Consider the following 19988-nt stretch of genomic DNA (forward strand, 5'->3'; position numbering starts at 1 on the left):
CGAGGGAGGTGCCTCTGTGCTTGCTGCCCAGCTCCAGCCAGCAGCCTGTGGGAGCACGGCCAGACCCCAGCGGGCCGGGGCGGGGAGGCCAGGGCCACATTCACAGCCATTCCAGTTCACAGCCCTGGATGAAATGGGGGAGGAAAGGGCCTGCGGCTGGAGAAGTCAAAGTCAGAGAAAGGGTAGGGGTAGAGGATGGAGCCAGAAAGAGCGGGCTGAAGCCACCAGTCAAGGGGATGGGGCCCTACCCTCACCCCTTTAGAAAGTGCAGAACTCTTTTTGCCCTGGTTCCATGCTTGGTACAGACTCAGGCCCAGGGCATGTTGAGTAAATGAACAGGCAGCTTCACAGCTCTGCTCCCCTACTATCTCTAGATCTTCAAAATGGGGGCACCGGTGCCTGCACACAGGCACTATGATGTGAGATTACATGAGACAAGAAGGACCACATGGGTTTCCATCTGCTCCTGGCATCGCCTTGATCCAGGCCACAGGAGCCCCGGTCACAGGGCATCTACACATCACCAGGGGTGCCATTTCCGTAGAAGACCATCCCTCCTGGAAAAACGTAAACACACTCCTGCAAGTTTGCAGGACCTCCTCAGACCCATCCCCTAGGATGGCAAAGGGCTGCTTACTTCGAACAGGTGATGTCTTTAAAGTCAAAATTGAGATTATAATATGCCTCCCAAAAAGTAGCCTAGTGAGACATTCTTCCAACCCCTCACTCCCCTCCTCCTACCCACCCCCACCAAAAGAAAAGAATAAAGAGAGCCTAAGCATAAGCAGCGCCAAAGGTGGAGGCACTGCAGATCTTTTCTGGAACAGTGACCTCAGTGGGCCTCAAAGGAGTTTCGTGTCCTTCTTGTGTCTGGGAAGGTTTCCCGGGCACAGTCTATAAACACCCAAGTTTACAGGACATGTTACTTTATTAATACAGCCATCTCTGCCCTGTGCACCCAAACAAGGAAGATGCTTACACAGCACTGTGACCGCCCCCCCCCCCATGCTTGGCAGGCCCCAGGCCCAGAGGTCACGGCTGCCTCCTGTAGCCAGAGGGCTTGCAGAAGCTCTGCCGCCACTCTGAACCATGAGGACCTGGGCACAGAGGTGGCAGCATCCAGCCCGGGAAGTCACAGCCTGCTCTGGGACCCAGTTCCCTTCCTGGGCACCAAGGGACGTTAATGCTTGGCTGTCTGCCGGGGAGGGTCACAGTGGGGAGGGCTCCAGAAAGGTTTCCAGAGTGGCTTCGCTGGGGGTCCCCTCTCCGGGCCTCTTGGAGTCTAGCTCATGGAGGGTGCAGAGCTGCACGCCGTCCTGGGCAAGCTGAGCCCACAGCACCGGTGCTGTGAGCACACGCAGCTCGTGTAGGCGCTCCCAGGAGCAGGAAAAGGCATCAGGACCCTCACTGCTGCCCCCAGCCGGAGGCACACTCGGATAGCCGGGGTGTGCCATCAGCTCGGCTGTCACTGCGCGTCCAGTGGGTATACCCTCCAGGGCCCTAGCCAGTGCCCCTGACACGTGGTGAGCGGACATGTGCCGGCCGCAGGTGCTCAGGCCCACGAAGACATCGGTCCACCTGTAGATGCCAGGGCATCAGCGGCACGGCTGCAGGCCGCAATGGGCAGGGGTAGGCCGTGGGCGGGACGGATCTGGGGTGGGGACAACACCAGTCGAGGATGAGAAACGGACACAGCTGGCCAAGGTGAAAGGCCAGCTGGACACACTGGGACCTGGGCCCGGCAGGGGGCAGGGGGCCTTACCGCAGGCCGTGGCGGGCAAAGGGGCCCATGGCGGCGCGGGCGTCTTGCTCCACTGCGCAGGCGAAGGCGCGCGCTGGGGCCTCGAGCCAAGCGCAGCCGCCCACCCCGCGCTCCATCGGCAGCCTAGTGAAGCGCACCCCGCAGGCCTGCAGCGCCTCGGCGAACACCTGGCACACTCCTGCGGGCGGGGCAGAGTCAGGGAGAGGCACGTGCAGCACCCCCCCACCCCGGCCTGGGAGCACCAACCCACGCACCTGGGAGCACGTGCACGTGCTGGTGCCCGTCCACGTGAGTAGGGTCCCTGCCCAGTAATTCCCGGAAACGGCTCAGCTGGGCCTCCAGCTCTCCTCGAACCTGAAGTAAGAAGGTGATCGGCACACAGAACGTCCGGAAGCAGCTACCCAGAAGGACCCCGTCCATGTGGTCCCCTGTGATCGCCCCTGTGTTTGAACCAGTTAGGCATCCAGAGCCCAATTCTGCGCACGGTACCCTCGGGGCGGAGCTTTGGGGGAGTCACCACGAGCATCTTCCTGAAGCCGCACCTCCGCACCTGGGGCAAGACCACCTCTCCGGCGGCCACCGCCTCCCGGAATCCCATCTTGCCGAGGAAGAAGCCTTCGGGGCCGAGCAGCGACGAGGCGCCGTGGCGGGCCGGGCCCACGGGGCGGCCCTCGGATAGGTTGGCGTGCAGGCCCGTGGGGATTCGGTGCCTGCGGGCGGAGCGCGAGCGGGAGCACCGGAGGTGCGGGGCGGTGGCCCCCAAGCCCGCCCGGACCCTGCAGGGGGCCGCTGCTCACCTGCGGGCCAGCTCAGCCGCGCTCTCGGCGGCCGCGCCGTTGACCAGCAGGGACACGCTGGTCACAGCTCCCGCCAGGAAGGCTTCTACAATGCCCTCGTCGCGCCGCGGGCAGTAACCAAAGTCATCTGCCGTGACCACCAGCCGCACACGGGGCCGGGCCATGGTCCCTCCACCAGCTGTTCGGACCCGTGGGACTAGGGCCGGACAGTCCAGGCCCCGCCCCAGACGCGGCCCGAGGCCCCGCCCCGACGCACGCGCCCGGCGCGCCCGCGCTTTAGCCTTTGTTCTCGCCACCTGCTGGTTCCGGGGATCCCTGCAACCGCCAGCCACCCAAAGTGCCCCGCCCCACCCGGACCGCGGCCGGGTTTATGGCAACGCGAAACTTGCAGTGACTGCAGAAATGTTCAATATGAAAAACGGAAAAATAAACCTGAAGAAAAAAAAATCTCTTACCCTCCCCCAAGATCACCACCGTTCACTTTCCGGGTACTGTCTCCCGGTATTTTCTCTAAGCAAATCAATACACCCAAGTTTTCTGCTCCTTCACCACAAACTTTTTTGTGTTGTTTTGAGAAGACAATGATCACATCAGTGTTATCTCATTCTTGTAGTGTTTCATTTTTTTGATAGTGACTGAACTTTTTCATGTTATTAGCTATTTGTATTTCTTCTTTTTCAAATTGCCTACTTGTCTTGCTGATTTTCGAAGTTGAGCCTTCTTCTTGATTTGTAAAAGCTCTGAACAATAAGAACATGAAAGAAAGTATGTACACCAATGGCTTTGTTTCAGAAAGCATGAGTCCCAGCTTCCATCTCTTGAGCTCTGTGCCAGGCTACAACTTTTACACTCATGACCTCTTTTTTTCCTCTGTGATCTAGAAAAGCTTTCCTTACCAATGACTTTACAAATAATCACCATGGTTGACAGCCAGGGTTTTCATTGTGATGTGGCTGTCTTGATTTTCCCAGTGGAAAGTACAGTATTTGTATCCAGCCTATGAGGTTGTTCATGTCATTCCTGTTTTACAGATGAGGAAACTGAGGTTGGAAGGGGTAGTGTCTTGCCCTGTGTGACTCTGTGGGGAGCAGTGGAGCTGGGACTGACCTCCGGAGCTCTGGCCTGCCTCTGGTCTGCTCTGCTCCTCTATGCCCTGATGGCCCCCTGGTCAGGGGCCAAGAGGACAGAGCCGAACTGGAAAATAACAGATAATACCCACCTCCGTGGGGACGTAAGAATTGGAGGCCTCAAAGAGCCCTTCACCAAGTTTTTGGCATAAGGACTATTGTGTTCAATAGTGGTGATTAAAGTGTGGGATCTCAGCCACTGGTAAGCTGGTCCTGGAAAGGCCAGAGGCCCTGAGGGTCCGCTGCTGGTAGGAGGAAATTCACATTTATTGAGCACCTACTGGTATTAGATTAGGGGTTAGGGGTGAGCACCGCAGTTCCTATCTCCAAGGAGCGCGATCTGACAGTCAAGTAACAACACGGTGTGGCAGAGTCTGGGATGGCGTGTGCTGTAATTCTGTTGGGGGGACAGGCCCTCTGGGAAGGCTTCTCCGAGGAGGTGACACCTGGGGGGGGGGGTTGCATTAGGAAGGCCTCCGGGACAGAGAGGGAAAGGAGGGAGAGGAGGTAAAGATTTACAGGGTCTTATCAGGGTGCGGGTGTGTTGTAGGAAGATTTGATGTACTCTCCAAACCCATGTGGAAGGACGCTCAGCTCCACTTACAGAGAAGGAGCAGGTGATTAAAGAAGTTGAGTCACACCGGCAGGAAAGAGCAAAGCTCGTCTGTGGCTTAGAGCCGGGACGCCTCCCACTGCGCTGGGGACAGACCCTGGGGTGTCCACACTGGGCGAGGGGAGGACCCTGGAAAGGAGCAGTCCGCGAGCAGGAGCCAAGGACAATACAGCGACCAAGAGGGGAGCCGAGGAAGGTGCTTGTGTCACCGGGACAGGCCGTGGCTTTGTCCCTTAGGTTCCCCTCCAGGCCGGACCGAGCCGGTCAGCAGCAGCGACGGCCGCCCACTCCCTCTGCGAATGTGGGCGGGGCAAAAGCGGCAAAGTGGGGGAGGAGCCGCGTGGGCCCCGCCCCAACTATTGTGCCGTGGGAGCGGGCGGCGAACGGCGCGGCGCGAGCCAATCAGGACGCGGCATGCAAATAAGCAGGCCCGCCAGCGGCCCAGAGCGGCGCTGACGCCAAGATCCCATCGCGGATCGCACTGGAGCGTGTGTCCAGCGGGTGCGGACTTGGTGAGCGGGTCTCCCGGGGCCAGGGCACCAGGGCCAGGTGGACGGAGGGCGGACCCACTGGGCCCAGAGATGGACGGAGACTGGATGCGCACTCCCTTGGGGGCCCCAGCCCCGACGACTCTGGACACGGACGGTGCTGAGACGCCCACGGGGCTCCGAGCAGAAGACTGGCCGGACATGTGAAGGACGTGGGGTGCGGGGAGCCAGGGACCAGCGGCCCACGGACGGAGGGAGACGCAGACCCACGGAGGGCTGGGGGCACCCTCACACCATCTCCCCGACCGGTTCAGAGAGGAATCTGCGGCTGCATCGCGGAACCAACGAGAGAGGAAGAGGGCAGTGGACCCGGCCACCTGCACCATGACCAGCTGTCGCCACCATTCGGGATACTTGGCGGACGACGAGGCTGGCCACACCACCTGCGTGGCCCGGGTAAGTGTGCCCAGCAGGGCCCAACTCTGAGCCTTCAACATGTTCCTCACCAGTTCTGGTGCCCCAGATCACAGCCCCCTTTCTCACTTCCTACTGATGTCCTCTCTGGACCTCTTAGTGACCTGTTGCCTTGACCACTCCTAGTTACCCCTGCTGGGCCCTACCTAGTCACCTCGGTCTCCGTCTCATTCCCTGTGTCCCCTGATCTTGGATTGGGAGGGGCATGGTGGACTAGAACCCCAGAGTGGGAGCATAGAGTCTACTTGGGGCCTACGGCTCGAGGGGCAGAAGCAGCCATGGGGCGCACAGGGCTCAGGACCACAGGTAGTCTGTACAGACCAGCAGTGGGGACGGGGCTCAAGGGGTTTTGTGATTCATGTCCTGGGTGAGTGCAGAAGTGGGCTTTCAGACTCCCCAGCCAGGTCTTGGGTATGTGAACTGTACGTGTCAGGGAGGCTTCAGGGCAACCCTGAACAGATCCCCACTTTACAAGAGAGGAAGTTGGACCTCAAGAGGGGCCTTCGTGCCCACAGTCACATGGCCTGAAGCTGGCAGAGCCAGGGTCCAAATCCAGGGCTGCCTGGCTCCAAAACCTAGTTCCTGGGACTTCCCTAGTCCAGTTGTTAAGACTCCACGCTTCCACTGCAGGGGGCACGGGTTCAATCCCTGGTTGGGGAACTAAGATCCTGCATGCTGCGTGGCACGGCCAAAAAAAAAGGAAAAACAGTTTCTTCCACTGCCCACTTCCTACCCAGTTCCTGGTGCCTTAGGAGGACCCCAGGGGACCCCTCCCCCCATGGGGCATCACTGCCCACTGTGATATGCCTGTCTGCTCAGGTCCAGCCACCTAAGAAGTCACTGTTCCCGCAAATGGGGCAAGCCTCCAAGCTGGGCCACACACCACACCCCACTTCGACGCACGGCCCCTCAGGCAGTTCAGGGCTCCGCAGCCACCGCCGAAACCCCAAGGGCCCTCGACCCTTTAGGAGCTTCCTGGATTTCCTTGTCGAGGGTCAGGTGCTGGACAGCCTGCAGACGGTGGTGGAGGAGGCAACTGAGCTCATGGCCACCGTAATGACAGAGGCTGGGGTGCCGCTGGTGGAGGTGGAGGACCCGATGGAGGTGCCAAGGGGTGGGCGTCAGGCGCGGGCCCGGCCCATCGTCAGTACCGTGCACCAGCACTGCACCCGGCCGAGCCTCTGCATGGGGCGCCCCAACAATTACCCGTCCTGCTCCAGCTCCATGTCCGACTCCCACAGCAGCTTCACGGCCAACTGGCCGGGCTCCCATAGCTGGGACAGCGACCTGAGTGCCCGCAGCTTAGGTGCACTGCCACCCATGAAGGACAAACTCCTGCTGGAGAAGAACCTCAAACGGCTACTGCAGCTGGAGAACAGAGGGGTGAGGTCTGGGGCTGCGGCCCAGGTGGGGCGGGGGTGGACCCCAGCCCAGAGCTCAGGGCCAGGCCTGGCTTGGCTGCCCCTGGACGCCTCTGAGAGTCCTCCTCTCTCTGCAGAAAGGCCAGGGGCAGTCCTGCCCCCACGGGGACTCCCTGCCATGGGACTCACTGGGCAGCCAGACCAGCAGCCAGTGGACCCTAGAGCAGCCCCTGTCCTGGTTCTCAGGCCTGCTGGGCTCGAGCTCAGGCACGCCCAAAGCATGGGAGCTGGGACCAGCAGAGCGGGAGCTGATCTTCCTCAAGCGGGAGCTGATCTTCCTCAAGCGAGAGCTGAACAAGAAGATGAAGTCCTTGCTGAGCCAGCCAGGGTCCTTTGACCTGCCCGGCTACTGTGCGCTCCGAGAGCCCCATCGGACCCTGGACTTCCTGGCTGAGCACCACCTGTTCCCCGCCCTGCAGGACGTGGTCAGCCAGGCTGTGGACAAGCTCAGTGGTGCCTGCCACAGAGACAGTTGCCCTCTCTTCCCGTCAGAAGGGGAGCCCTCCCCAGAGTCCAGCTCCAAGCTGGCCACACCCACTGATGGGGAGGAGCCCTATGATTTGCTGCCCACCACAACCTCCAGCCCCAGGATGGAGCACAGAAAGAGCATCAAGTACAGGGGACGCGGCAAGTCCAAGGAAGGTGGCTCCCCGGTGTCTAGCACCCAAGTGGCCACCAGGTTCTGCCTTGAGGTGACACCCACAGAAGAGCCCAAGGTCCCTTCACCCCACCCCAGGCAGGAGGGGCTTGACCAGGACCCCAAAGTACAGAGACTACCCATGCCCACTTCTGGGCCCCTGAGCTCCAGGCAGAGGGCCCAGCCCTGGTGGAACCTGCACCTTACCCTGCCCGCCACTGGGATTGTGGTGAAAGTGCCCTCACGACAGACCCATGTCACCACCCCGGTCTCAGCTCCGCTGGCCTCCTCCCTCCCATCCTCCTCCCACCGCCTCCCCAGGTTCTCACCCCACACCTCCGTGGTAAGGGGCTTCTTGCCATCTCCTGTTGTGCCGTATCCGGAGGTGACCTCCTCAAGGTTGGGTCCAGGGTTCTTAGGGGCGGGTTTGCACTGGAAGGGCTCCTACCACCACCGCTCCTAGCGGCCACTGTCACTAGCAGGTGCCCAGGGTCCAGGTCTCTTGCCCTGCCCTTGTGAAAACCACCTGAGTAGGGGATGAGCTGATGAGGGGACCAGGAATCCTGGCCTAGCTACTACCACATGTTGTCAAAGATGAATAAAGACTGTTTTTTATTCTGGGTATTCTTTTAACGTTTGCATGTGAATCTCAGAGGCCCTCCCATGTGAGGAGGGTCCTGTCCCTTGTGGACAGTGGTCTGAGCCCAGAGTAGGGCCCTGTGTCTGCGGTCTAGCCCCCTCTGGTCCTGCTGCCCAGGACAGGACTCTCCAGTGTGTCTGCCCCGCCGAGAGGGAGTTGCTTGGGAAGGGTGCGGAGAGGACTTGGTGGCTTAACCCTGGTGGCTCCCCAGTGTGGCCCCTGACCCTGCTTTCACCCATCAAGGCCTAGGCGTGCTTCCCTCCTCTGAACCCTGGCCTAGGCGAGGGTTGTGCAGGCTCCCTTTTGGCTGATACAGTGACTGATGTCACTGGCCTTGTCCCAGGCCTGACTGGTGTGGCTGGCATGATAACAGGGTGGTAAGTAGGCGGTGGGCCAGCATGCAGGACCCCAGCTCAGCTTTCCATCGGGCCAGCAGAGCAGATGTGGTGAGGCCGCACCCTGAGTGGACTGAGCGCGGCGCCGCGTGGGTGACGCGGAGGATGCTCTGGGGGGGAGGGCACCCAGGGTGGCAGGCAGAAGTGGATGACGTGTCTCCCTTTCCCTCCCTGCTGCCACACAGAGCCCCAATTACAAATTCACCAAGAAGAAGACGCTGCCCTCCATCCTGTCCAAGTCCACCACCATGTCCCGCCTCTCCAACCCCCGGCACGAGGAGCTCGTTGACTACCTGAAGGGCCAGGCTGTGTCCTTGCTTGCCTGCAAGTACAGGTTTGAGAAGAACCTCACTGGGCAGCTGGGCTTCATCTCCTTCCCCATCACTGAGGCACTCCTGGACCTCTTCCTGGGCTTCAGGAAGGTGAAGGGCTCGCGCATCCGTCTGTCCTCCACAATCGACTGGAGCTGCCTGCTGCGCAGGCTGGAGGAGGCCGAGTTTAGCCAGCGGTCACCCCAGCGGGCATCCCGGCCCCCTTCCCGGCACACCTCCCAGCACAGCACCCCCCAGCGCAGCATGCAGACACCCACCGCGCTGTCCGCCAGGACCCACAGGGTCCAGGACAAGCCCACAGGGTCCTCCCTCAACATGAGGTCCCCGGGACCCCGGCTACTTGCCTCACAGGAGCGCCCGGCAGCCGCGGAGCAGGAGCCCGCCAGACCGCCAGAGCCCAAGCTGTTCCTGTCCCCCGCCAACACTGGCGTGGCGTCCCATCAGTCCGACCAGACAATGGACGTGGAGGACCACCAGAGCATCGAGGAGGAGGAGGAGGACAAGGAGGAGGATGGAGAGGAGGAGGAAGAGGACGAGGATGACTTTGGAGATGAGGGCGAACCCCAGAGCTCCCTGGAGCCTCAAGAGGAGGCCGTGGTCAGTGCCACGGCGGCAGGCTCAGGTGTGGGCCATGGTGACTGCCCATGGGGCCCCTGAAGTGCACCGAGTGCTCCATGCCCCACTCCTTCCACCGCAGCAGCCACTGCCCTCACAGCCATCCCACCCTGAGCAGAGGTCAGAGCAGCTGGTGCCCACAAGGAGCTCTGCTGAGCGTCTCAGGGGAGCCAACGGGAGAAATAAAGCTTGTGTTGATGAAACACGGTTTTCCTGTCAGAGATCTCAGCCATCCTTCTGACCACCTGCCCCCGGGGAGCATCTCTGGAGAGCTGGGCCAGGCCTCCACGGCAGGTGCCGGTGCCCTGAGCCCCGTGACCTCCTGGGCTCTGCTGCTGGCTCTTCTGCACTCCAGTCTGCACCTTCCTGCCTCTTCAAGCCTCTTAGGACTCATGGTCCCCACCCTCACAGCCCCTGTGCATCACACTCCCACTTCCCTAGGGCTCCTCCTCTGCCAGGGCGTATCCTCCCTCTCCTGATGCTCCCACCACTACCTGTCTTCCTAATTTTTGTTGTTGTTGTACGCATGCCTCTCACTGTTGTGGCCTCTCCCGTTGCGGAGCACAGACTCCGGATGCACAGGCTCAGCGGCCATGGCTCACGGGCCCAGCCACTCCGCGGCATGTGGGATCCTCCCGGACTGGGGCACAAACCCGTGTCCCCTGCATTGGCAGGCGGACTCTCAGCCACTGCGCCACCAGGGAAGCCCCTGTCTTCCTAATTTGTATTTCTCAGCTCGTGCTCCTGAGGTCACGCAGGGGCTGCTGGTAGGTCAAGCCATGGATTGGCTGACCCAGCTGGCTGTGTGACTATCCCTTCTGCAGAGGCCCTGGGCAAGGCAGCTCTCTTTCTTGAAGGGTCTGTGGGCTTGGCTGGTGCTGTGCTCAGAGGATCTCACGTCCAAGGTTCTCCTGGAGCTTCTGGCCATCCGGTGCCCCCAGCTCCTCCCCTCTGCCTTCCTCAGGCAGCCTGTTTGTTCCCCTTCAGGCATCTTCACCCAGGGAGCAGCTCCACCCCTACCCCCACCCTGCCCCTATGGTGGAGAGAAGATGCTTAGCCTCGCTGAGCAGGCTGCCATTTCGGGGAGGCTGGTGGATCTCTCATGCCTCCCCTGGAGCCCGCCAGGTGCGCAGAGGCCAGACCTGCTCGGCTCGGCCTGACCGTGCTCAGTGGCCCACAGGTGAGGACACAGCAACAATGGAGCTTCCTCTGGAACCAGGCAGGGAGGACCCCGCGATTCGGGGAGGAGGACCTGCTCCTCTGACTGGCAGAGGGGCCAGGGTCCTAGGTGGGGAGTCAGGGACCCATTTTCCCACAGAGCTGTTGTGACAAGGATCCTTCAAAGCACATGCTTGGTGCTGATGCCTATCCTCCGAGGCCACCACTGCCACCACCGCCACCATGTGAGGCCACAACAGCTGCTTTGTACATTACTGCCATATCACTTGGCCACAGTTGATTGGCCCTACTGGTGCATCCAATACCCTCTGGCTTCCAGGTCCTGCTGCCCAGTCTTCAAGGGAGAAGAGTGTATATCCCCACCCCAGCCTCAGAGGCACACATCTAGGCCCTGGGGTGGGAGCAGCCCCTTTGGGCACCACTGGCACATGATGCTAGAGACTGGTCCCCTTAGCTCCTGTTTCAGGCATCTGTTGCCATGTAACAAACCAAGATTTAAGTGGCTTCAAACAAAATCATCATCTGTAATGATTCTGAGGGGGTTCTACGGGCTCAGCTGGCAGTGGTGTAGCCAGAGCAGCTGGGGTGGGAGTGCTGCTTTCGGCTGGGGACTGGGCTGAGGCTAGGACATCCCTCGTGGACCCTCCCCTCACATCGTCTCTCTCCCCGTTGCCCCTGGCCATTCAAGGGTCTGTCTGGGCAGGGGCTGGCTTCCTAGAGGGAGGAAGCAAGAACCACCAGTGAGTGCTCTGGCAGCCTGTGCTCAGAAGTCCCCAAACAGCACTTCTGTAGCATTCTTGTGGTCAAAGCCAAGTATGATGCGTGCCCAGATCCAAGCGGAGGGGGAAGGGACTCCACGACTGGGGAGAGGAGCAGGTTGTGCTCACAGGGGTGGGAGGCATTGTTAGCAGATGTATTTGGAGACTAACACCTCTCCATCCTCCTTGGCTGACTGCACCTTGAGCAGTGCCTGGAACTGAGTTGAGTCAATCACATCCCCTCTTGAGAATCTGAACCTGGAGACAAACTGTGGTATCCAGGTGGAGGGCCCCGAGCATCTGCCCATGAGGTGAGCAGGAAAAAGGAACAGCTAGGAGAAGCCATGAGGCTCCAGAGACTCAGGGAGAGCCGTGTTGGCTTCCCGACTCCAGCCCTGGGGTCTCTGCTGCTCTTGGAACCCTTTCTTTGCCTGTCAGGGAGATTACTCGCTGTGTCCTTACCATTGTCTGCTCCCAGTGCAATGGCAAGCTGTTGGCAGCTTTCAGCAGGCACCTGGCATGATCCGATTTATACTTTTTTTTTTAAAGTTTTTATTGAATTTGTTACAATATCGCTTCTGTTTTATGTTTTGGTTTTTTGGCCCCAAGGCATGTGGGATCTTAGCTCCCTGACCAGGGATCAAACCTGCACCCCCTGCATTGGAAGGCAAAGTCTTAATCACTGGACCACGAGGGAAGTGCCTTGATTTATGCTTTTTAAGACAGAAATCACTTTCCTGGGTGGAGAATGTCTTGGAGGGGCCCGAGTAGCAGGGAAATCTTCTAGGAGGGGTGATCGATATCTGAAGGGGAGATGGAGTGGCTTGGATTAGGGTGGTGACGGGGGACGCAGGAGAGATGCCTTCCAATCTGTTTTGGAGTCAGAGCCATCAAGACATGCTGGGGTAGATGTGAGGAGTGTGGTAAAGAGAGGAATCAAAGATGAATCCCAGGTTTGGGGCTTGAACAACTTGTAAATGAGGTGCTGTTCCTGAGACTTGGAAGCCTGGGGGAGGAGCAGTGTGAGGGAGACCGGGGAGTCCTTCTTGGGGCATATTAGGTTCGAGATGCTTGTTGGTGTGTCCGAGAAGACACACCCAGATTGTACTCTAGCCCTCAAGGGCAGGGTCTGCCAAATCCAGGGCAGACTGTAAGCATTTTTTTAACAGACACACAGTTATTTATTTATTTTTGGCTGCATTAGGTCTTCATTGCTGCACGTGGGCTTTCTCTAGTTGCGTCGAGCGGGAGCTACTCTTCGTTGCGTTGCGCGGGCTTCTCATTGCGGTGGCTTCTCTTGTTGCAGAGCATGGGCTCTAGGTGCACGGCCTTCAGTAGTTGTGGCATGTGGGCTCAGTAATTGTGGCTCATGGGCTCTAGAGCGCAGGCTCAGCAGTTGTGGTGCACTGGACTTACTTAGTTGCTCCTCAGCATGTGGGATCTTCCCAGACCAGGGCTTGAACCCGTGTTCCCTGCGTTGGCAGGCGGATTCTTAACCACTGCTCCACCAGGGAAGTTACCGTAAGCATATTAGACACTCTAAACACTGAAAAGATCAAGACACCTTGACCCATATAGAATTCAAAATAAAGACAATGTTAAACATGAAAACCAGGACTTCCCTGACTGTCAGGTGGTTAAGACTCTGTGCTTCCACTGCAGGGGGCCTGGCTTCTATCCCTGGTCAGGGAACTAAGATCCCACAAGCCCCATGGCCCCAGGGGTGGGGGTAGGGAGACATGAAAACCAAAAAATAACCCATTGCTGTAATTAAAATGGCTCTACGCTGGATTTTCTGAATGCAAAATTCTGGATGATTTAATTAAACACGAATTTTTCTCCCTGCTTTGCTGGTGCACCAAGTGCGCGGGTGGTCAGCCTATTGAGTAACATATCCCAGAGCCGGTTCCTGGGCTGGGCTGAATTGATGGGTCTGGAGTGAATTCAATGTAAGAATGTTCCACGAATGAATAAATAAACAGTGGTTTAAGTTTCCCCCCTTATACCGACTGAGCTGACAGCCCTCTGAGAAGGCAGTGAGTCCCAAGCCTGGGACACACAGTCACCCAGGCTTGGTTCCCAGTCGCTTGGTCTCCCAGGGCTCCAGGTTCCCAAGACAGCTCTGGGGCTTTCTGGTGACCACCTGCCACTACCCTCTACATCACAGCTCCCTGCTGCCCTCTGCTGCCCAGTGGCCTAGGGACCATGAGAAGCCCTGGAAGGGGTCAATGAGTGGCTCAGGGAATTCAGAAACCCCAGGGTCCAGGGACTGAGGTGACTCAATGTCAGAGAGTGGGCAATGACCGAGCAACTGGGGGATTAGTTAATCCCGGGGTCCAGGGACTGAAGGACCAGGTGACTGAGTACCTGAGATGCCCCCACTTGTGACCACATAATCTAGTGGTCGAGCAACCTCAAGACCCTGCAGCTGCGGGCCCAGGGTCCGAGGGAGAGACCATGATTGAGGGCTCGGGGGTCTAGGATCAAGGGGCTTCGTGAACTGGCGAACCGAGTGTCCCGGGACCTGGCGGTCGCTGGACGGTCGCCCTCGCCTCTGTCCACACTCCCTCCGCTCGACGCTGCCCTGGCTTACTCATTAGTGAGTCCTCGGAAGCGTGGACCAATCAAAACACTCCTCGTGTCTCCAGTCCCCTCCCAGCCGCTGCTCTGGAAGGCTATGGGCGGGTCCTTTCCACGCGGACCCAATGGAAGTGCAGGCGGAGCGCCGTGCGGGCTGGCGATTGGCTGCCGTGGCGGGCACTGTCAGAGCCGGATTGGCCGGCGGCGGAGACGGAAGCGACCAGGGCCCGAGTTGCCGGAGCCCGGCAGGGGCGATGAGGAGCGCGGGCCGCGGCCGAGCTGCTGGCCCGGCGCTGCTGGGGCTGCTGCTGGCGATCTCGGTCCCGGACAGCTATGCCGTCAAGACCGGCGCGGGGGTCGTGACCTGCGGGTCGGTGCTGAAGCTGCTCAACACGCAGCACCGGGTGCGGCTGCACTCGCACGACATCAAATACGGATCCGGTGCGCGGGCCGGGGCGGGGGTCTGACGTCGGGGTTCTGCGGACCAGGGGGCTGGGGGTCATCAGGGGCTGGAGTAGTTGGGGGCCGAGGGCCACAGGCCGGCGGTTCGAGGGGGTCTTCGGGATGCCGTTCGGAGCTGTGGGCCAAGGGACTTGGAGTGCGGCCGGAGGCGGGCGGGGGCTGGGGGAGCCGTTGGATCCCAGGGTTGAGGTTGTCCGGGAAAGCTGATGGTGTCCGGGTCGAGGGTCGGAGTTCCCGCGTTGACAGCGACCCCGGGGGTGGGGTGTCGCCCCCCAGGCAGCGGCCAGCAGTCGGTGACCGGCGTGGAGGCGTCTGACGACGCCAACAGCTACTGGCGGATCCGCGGCGGCTCCGAGGGCGGGTGTCCGCGCGGGTCCCCGGTGCGCTGCGGGCAGGCTGTGCGGCTGACGCACGTGCTCACCGGCAAGAACCTGCACACGCACCACTTCCCGTCGCCGCTGTCCCACAACCAGGTGAGCCCCTGGCGTGTGTGCGAGGGGCCCGGCATCTGCTCGGAGCCCCAGCTTCCTGGGTGAAACGGGAATTACAAGTCAGAAGTGTTTGCCGAGCGCCCCCTCGGGGGATGCAGAGGTGACTACTCCAGGGTCCTGTCCCCTGGAGCCCTCAGCCCAGCGGGGACACAAACAGGAAGAGCTGTCCGTCTGGATAGCTCCACTCCTGGGGGCGAGTTGGACACAGGAGGGGGATCCGCATGGCCGTTGGGGTGGGGAATGGGAACCCCGCGGGGAGGAGGAACTGGAGCTGGGCCTGGAAGGATGAGTAGGAGTCCGCCAGGCCGCAGAGAGGAGAAGGGCATCTTTCCAAGCCTGGGGAAGAGCCTGTGAGCGGAGTTCATTGGAACTGGGTGGGAGGTGGTACTGGAACAGAGGGTGCTTTGGGGAGGTTATCAGAAGGAAAGGATGAGATAATAGAACCTTGGCTGTCAGCCTGAAGGGTAGACTTGATGCTGAGTGAGGGTCAGAGGGGTTAGGACAGGAGAAACCCAGCGGAGGAAGGAGGGGGATGACTTGGTTCTGTGGGGGCCACTGGTCACCGTCCAGGCAGCTGAGGTGGGGTGTGCATGTGTTTGAAGAGCTGGTGTTGGGGAGGCCCTTCTGGATGCTGGGGATGGGGGTGGGGGTGTCCCAGTTTGCAGCTGTGGAAGCTGAGGCTCAGAGAGGTGCAGGGAAGGACCTGGGTGTGAGTGCAGCTGCCAGGCAATTGCCCATGGGGGACTCAGTGTGCCCTTTGTCATGCGTGACCACTGTCCTCCCACACCACCACCGCCCCCACAGGAGGTGAGCGCCTTTGGGGAGGACGGCGAGGGTGATGACCTGGACCTGTGGACGGTACGCTGCTCGGGGCAGCACTGGGAGCGGGAGGCCGCTGTGCGCTTCCAGCACGTGGGCACTTCCGTGTTCCTGTCGGTCACCGGCGAGCAGTACGGGAGCCCCATCCGGGGGCAGCTCGAGGTGCACGGCATGCCCAGCGCCAACACCCACAATAGGTGGAAGGCCATGGAAGGCATCTTCATCAAGCCCAGCGTGGAGGCCTCTGCAGGTCACGATGAACTCTGAGTGCCGTGGACCTGCGGGTGGAGGGCAGCAGGGTGGGTCATCTGCAGGGCCACTCTTGGGGGAGACTTTGAGTTTGTAGGGGTTCTCAAGTGCCTTTATGATTAAAGAATATTGGCCTGTGGTTGCATTTTGCTGTGAGCCTGGGGGCGACCAGGAGCTGCCAGCTGGCCCAGGTCAGCATCTCTTCCTCAGTGCAAATCCTCTGTCCCACAGATGGCAGCTTAACCCATCCAAACCTCTCTGATGCTCTTCCGTGCACTCCCAACACTGCCCAGGGCCATCACAGCTCCCTCTCCACCCTCAGATGGTCCAATGGCCCCAGTGACTCCAGTTCCCCAGCCCCTGAGCTTCATGAACCTTCCTGATGAGGGCTGGGGCCTCAGCGAGGTAGCAGAGGCCCCACTCCCTACCAGCTGGGATGGGCACAAGCTCTCCAGCCCCTCATCCCTTGAGGTGCACCGCCTCCTCCTGGCACCCCTCCACTGGCAGTTGTGACAGTCTGGACACTTGCCTTTGACCAAGCACTGGGTCAGGACTCTGCTCATCTGCTGGAAATTTGCATCGCAGGATCCCTCTCGGTGCAGATGGCACCCCACACACCCAGCCAGCCCAGATGTGTGGCATCTCACGCCCCACTATAACCTTTCAAAGTCCGGAGGCCCTAACAAAACTTCAAAAGATATTGCAAAGGAAGATAACCACAGAGAACTGCCAGCTGCAGACATCTGAGAAGGCTTCCTGGAAGAAGAGGCACAATTTGAGCCGGCAAAGCATTGCAATTTAAAGAAAGGAGCAATAAATAGGCGGGCCCTGATAAAGGAAGGTAATAGCTATTTTGCTGGTGCGTGGGTGACCTCTAGAGGTTATGGCGGAGATTACAGTCAGAGAGGCTTGGGCAGTTGCCACTTTCCTGCAGGAGAATGAAAGAGCCGAAGGAGAGGCTGGGGGTGGCAACTGGTTGGAAGGGTCTTAGAGGAGGGTGAGCAGAGCACCTTACTTCTGAGAAATCAATTGACCTTAGGGGGTGGGAGAAAAGCTCTAGCCAATTGTGAGACCTGAGGGGAGGAGGGTCATAATTAGGCCCTTTACGCCCCTGCCCCCTCCCCCATGAGGTCCTGCTCTGCTCAAACCTCTTGAGCATCGTCTACAAGTCTCCACTTCTCTCCCATCACTCACCTGACCTGAGACAGGAGTGCAAGCAGATGGTTGGGAAGTGATCCCAGAAAACACTGGGGCAGAGGAGTGGGGCTCAGAGGAGCAGGCAAGGCAGCTGGTGAAGGTTGCATTACTGAGCAAGTCACCCCTGTGGGCAACTAGGGCTTCATCCCACCGGGGAGCACTGGGTCTCCATGTAGAACATGCATCAAAGTTGTCCCAACCGGGCTTCCCTGGTGGCGCAGTGGTTGAGAGTCCGCCTGCCGATGCAGGGGACATGGGTTCATGCCCCGGTCCGGGAAGATCCCACATGCCGCGGAGCGGCTGGGCCCGTGAGCCATGGCCGCTGAGCCTGCGCGTCTGGAGCCTGTGCTCCACAACAGGAGAGGCCACAACAGTGTGAGGCCCGCGTACCGCAAAAAAAAAAAAAAAAAAAAAAGTTGTCCCAACCAAGGGGCAAGAAAGTGGGGGTACTTATCCAACCAGCATATCTTCTCTCATTGGCTGAGGGCTGCTGGGCAGGTGGGAGGATTACTCTGCAGCACTTCCCACTTGCCCTGTATTCTACAGCCAGAATGAAGACCTTAGGCAGAGCCGCAGGTGCCAGCAGGGAACATCCTTTTGGTAGAGGTGAGTGCCAAGGGGGTGTAGGCGGGGCACCAAAAGTGTGGCGCACACTGCAAATCTAAGGGGCATTCCTCTGATCCACCCCTGGCCCCTCTGGGCTGTAAGAACCCACTTCTGCCTCTGTTACCTCCCTACCACCACACATACAAAAGTGAGGAGTGTTAATTAAGAGCAGACTCCAACAGTACACAGCATGTAAAAATCCTTGGGAAATCAAGGCCAAAGCTGTGGGAGCAGGTGAGAGGGCTGCAGGCAGAATGCAGTACAAGACCAAAAATTAAAACCGCAGCAGCAGCCGAGCTCTCATTTATTGAAAACTAAGTGCCAGGCACTGGGCCAACGATTTACAGAGCATCTCATTTGCTCCTGGCAACAACCCTACGAAGCATAGCACGTTCAACTGTTATCTTAATTTTGCAGAGGAGGCAACCGAGGTTGCTAAAGATTCAAACCCAGCTCTGCCTGCCTCCAAAACATTTGCTCTCAGCCACTGGACTGAGAGAATAAAAGAGGAGGGGGCACAGATGCACAGTAGCCTAAGCACCACCCGCTCCAACACACACTGCAGCTCTATGAGGGCCAGGCGGGCCGCGTACATCCTTCCGGGTCATCAGCTCTGCGAAAGCATTTAATGAATGCTTATCCGCAGTCACGCAGGGACCCAAGCGACGCCCCCTTCCCCGTGCCTCCCACAGATCCACAAGCCTCCAGGGGCTCCAAGACCAGGTCCCGCAGCCCAGGCCCACCCTTGGGCTTCAGACAAATCTCATTTGGGTCAAGTCGGGCGATGCGGTGGGGTTTGGGTGGGGAGGTGGCTATCCCAGCCAGGAAGCCCACCGCAGCCGAACATGCCATCCGAGAGGCACAGGGAGCAATTTCAGTTTGCAAAACGGGGCAACCTGCGGCCCGGTTGGTGCAGGCTTGACCGCGGGTCCGGACATTTTCCTCCAGTCGTAGCCCCCTCCCCAGCGGGCTTGGCCGCGCGGCCGGCGCCCCCGACTGGGCTACCAAGAGCGCTCGCCCGCGCGGCGAGAAAACTCACCGAGACTAGAGCTGCGAAAAGGCGGGCAAAGTTCCCTTTGATAAGTTATGAATGGGGAGAAAGTGTTTGTAGAACTCATTGTTAAAACCGCGGAGCCTCAGCCTCTGCCGGCGCCGGGCCAATCCGGGCCCGCAGGCTATTTTGAAATCTCTCCGGCCTCAGCCAATGGGCGTGCAGAAGGCGAAGCCCCCGCCGGCGCCGGCCAATGAGCGCGGCGCTATGCTAAGGAGCCGGGGGCTGGGCCGCCGCCTGTCAGCGAGTTAAAGATGGAGCCGGCGGCGGGAGGGCGCCACGAGGTGCGGGGTGGTCCTGGGGGGCAGCGCGGGCTGACGGCCGCCGGGACCTGTCCCCGCAACCTCCCGAGTCCTGCCCCGGCCCGGGACGGAAAGGGCGTCCCGCCGCGTGAGTAGCTGGGTCCGAGGTGGGGGCGCGGGCAGGGCGGCCCTACCCGGCGGGCGGTGTGGAGGGGCGCAGCCCAGACCCCGGGCGCCCCCTCCGGGCGGGGGACCTCAGAGGGGCGGGAAGCCCCCATTCCTCTTCTCCGCTCTGGGCCGCCGGGCAGGGAATCTGTTGGGACAGAATGCGGAGCCCAACTTGGGGGCCAAGAGCCAGAGGCCAAGGATGGGGGCCGGCAGGGGCGCGTCGGCCCGGAGTGGGACCACCCTTCTTCTCCCGGAGCCTCAGGCCGTGGGAGGGCGCAGGGTCGTCGGGCTATATCCACTCCCGCCCCAGGCGCGAGTGGGTTTCGGACCGCGTTGAAGCGCGGGCCCCTCTCCTTTGTGTGTGCGCCCTTTCCCGGGCGCGCTCCCGCTCAGGGTGTGGAGCTGCCCCCCTCAGTCTGGGGTCGCAACCCCACGGCAATCTGGAGGGTGCTGGGGAGGGTCCGGCCTCTCTGGGGTCCTGAGGACTCCGAGGACCGCAGCCCCGCTGAAATCCCCTCCCCGCCCTGCTGTCTAGGAATGGGGCCCTAGCCCCACCCACCTACGGTTGGGCTTCCCGCTCTGCGTGTATTGGGGGTGATGGGGCTCCCCCCTGCTGGCCGCAGGTGCTCTGACGAGGTTGCACTACTGTGCTTTGAGGAGCAGTGCAATGATATTGTCAAAGCATCGGGGACCAGCCTTGGGGACCCCTTCCCCCATACTGCTACTTTCCCTCCCCAGGCCTGGCCCCTGGACCTGCAGGCCCTCCCCTCCCCCTTGCCCAGCTCCTATCCCTTCTCCATGGAAACTTGAGATCCTGGCCAGGCCTGGGCCTCTGGGGTCAGAGGGCACCCTTTCCCCAGGCAGAGGCCCCGCCCCAGGCCCCAG

General features: G+C 60.3%; 3 protein-coding genes across 4 annotated transcripts; 2 read left to right on the forward strand and 1 right to left on the reverse strand.

Moving 5' to 3' along the window:
• Nucleotides 1-909: 909 nt before the first annotated feature.
• On the reverse strand, nucleotides 910-2865 carry YDJC (YdjC chitooligosaccharide deacetylase homolog). Of its 2 annotated transcripts, none has more exons than XM_004276029.3 (5): nucleotides 2560-2859; nucleotides 2313-2472; nucleotides 2017-2116; nucleotides 1763-1940; nucleotides 910-1578 (listed from the first exon to the last, which is right to left on the reverse strand). In XM_004276029.3, the coding sequence occupies exons 1-5, from the start codon at nucleotides 2721-2723 to the stop codon at nucleotides 1209-1211; spliced, it is 972 nt and encodes a 323-aa protein (XP_004276077.1). In that variant the 5' UTR covers nucleotides 2724-2859; the 3' UTR covers nucleotides 910-1208. The 2 variants fall into 2 exon arrangements, with proteins under 2 accessions (XP_004276077.1, XP_049553751.1); XM_049697794.1 differs by having other exon boundaries at nucleotides 1357-1651; nucleotides 2560-2865.
• Nucleotides 2866-4328: 1463 nt separating this feature from the next.
• On the forward strand, nucleotides 4329-9494 carry CCDC116 (coiled-coil domain containing 116). Its single transcript, XM_033439710.2, has 4 exons — nucleotides 4329-5243; nucleotides 6081-6644; nucleotides 6760-7374; nucleotides 8540-9494. The coding sequence occupies exons 1-4, from the start codon at nucleotides 5172-5174 to the stop codon at nucleotides 9341-9343; spliced, it is 2055 nt and encodes a 684-aa protein (XP_033295601.1). The 5' UTR covers nucleotides 4329-5171; the 3' UTR covers nucleotides 9344-9494.
• A 4509-nt stretch (nucleotides 9495-14003) lies between these two features.
• On the forward strand, nucleotides 14004-15978 carry SDF2L1 (stromal cell derived factor 2 like 1). Its single transcript, XM_004276030.3, has 3 exons — nucleotides 14004-14259; nucleotides 14557-14753; nucleotides 15576-15978. The coding sequence occupies exons 1-3, from the start codon at nucleotides 14073-14075 to the stop codon at nucleotides 15855-15857; spliced, it is 666 nt and encodes a 221-aa protein (XP_004276078.1). The 5' UTR covers nucleotides 14004-14072; the 3' UTR covers nucleotides 15858-15978.
• The last annotated feature ends 4010 nt before the right edge of the window (nucleotides 15979-19988 follow it).

The sequence above is a fragment of the Orcinus orca genome, chromosome 15 (genome assembly GCF_937001465.1).
Source record: "Orcinus orca chromosome 15, mOrcOrc1.1, whole genome shotgun sequence".
Lineage (NCBI taxonomy): Eukaryota > Metazoa > Chordata > Mammalia > Artiodactyla > Delphinidae > Orcinus > Orcinus orca.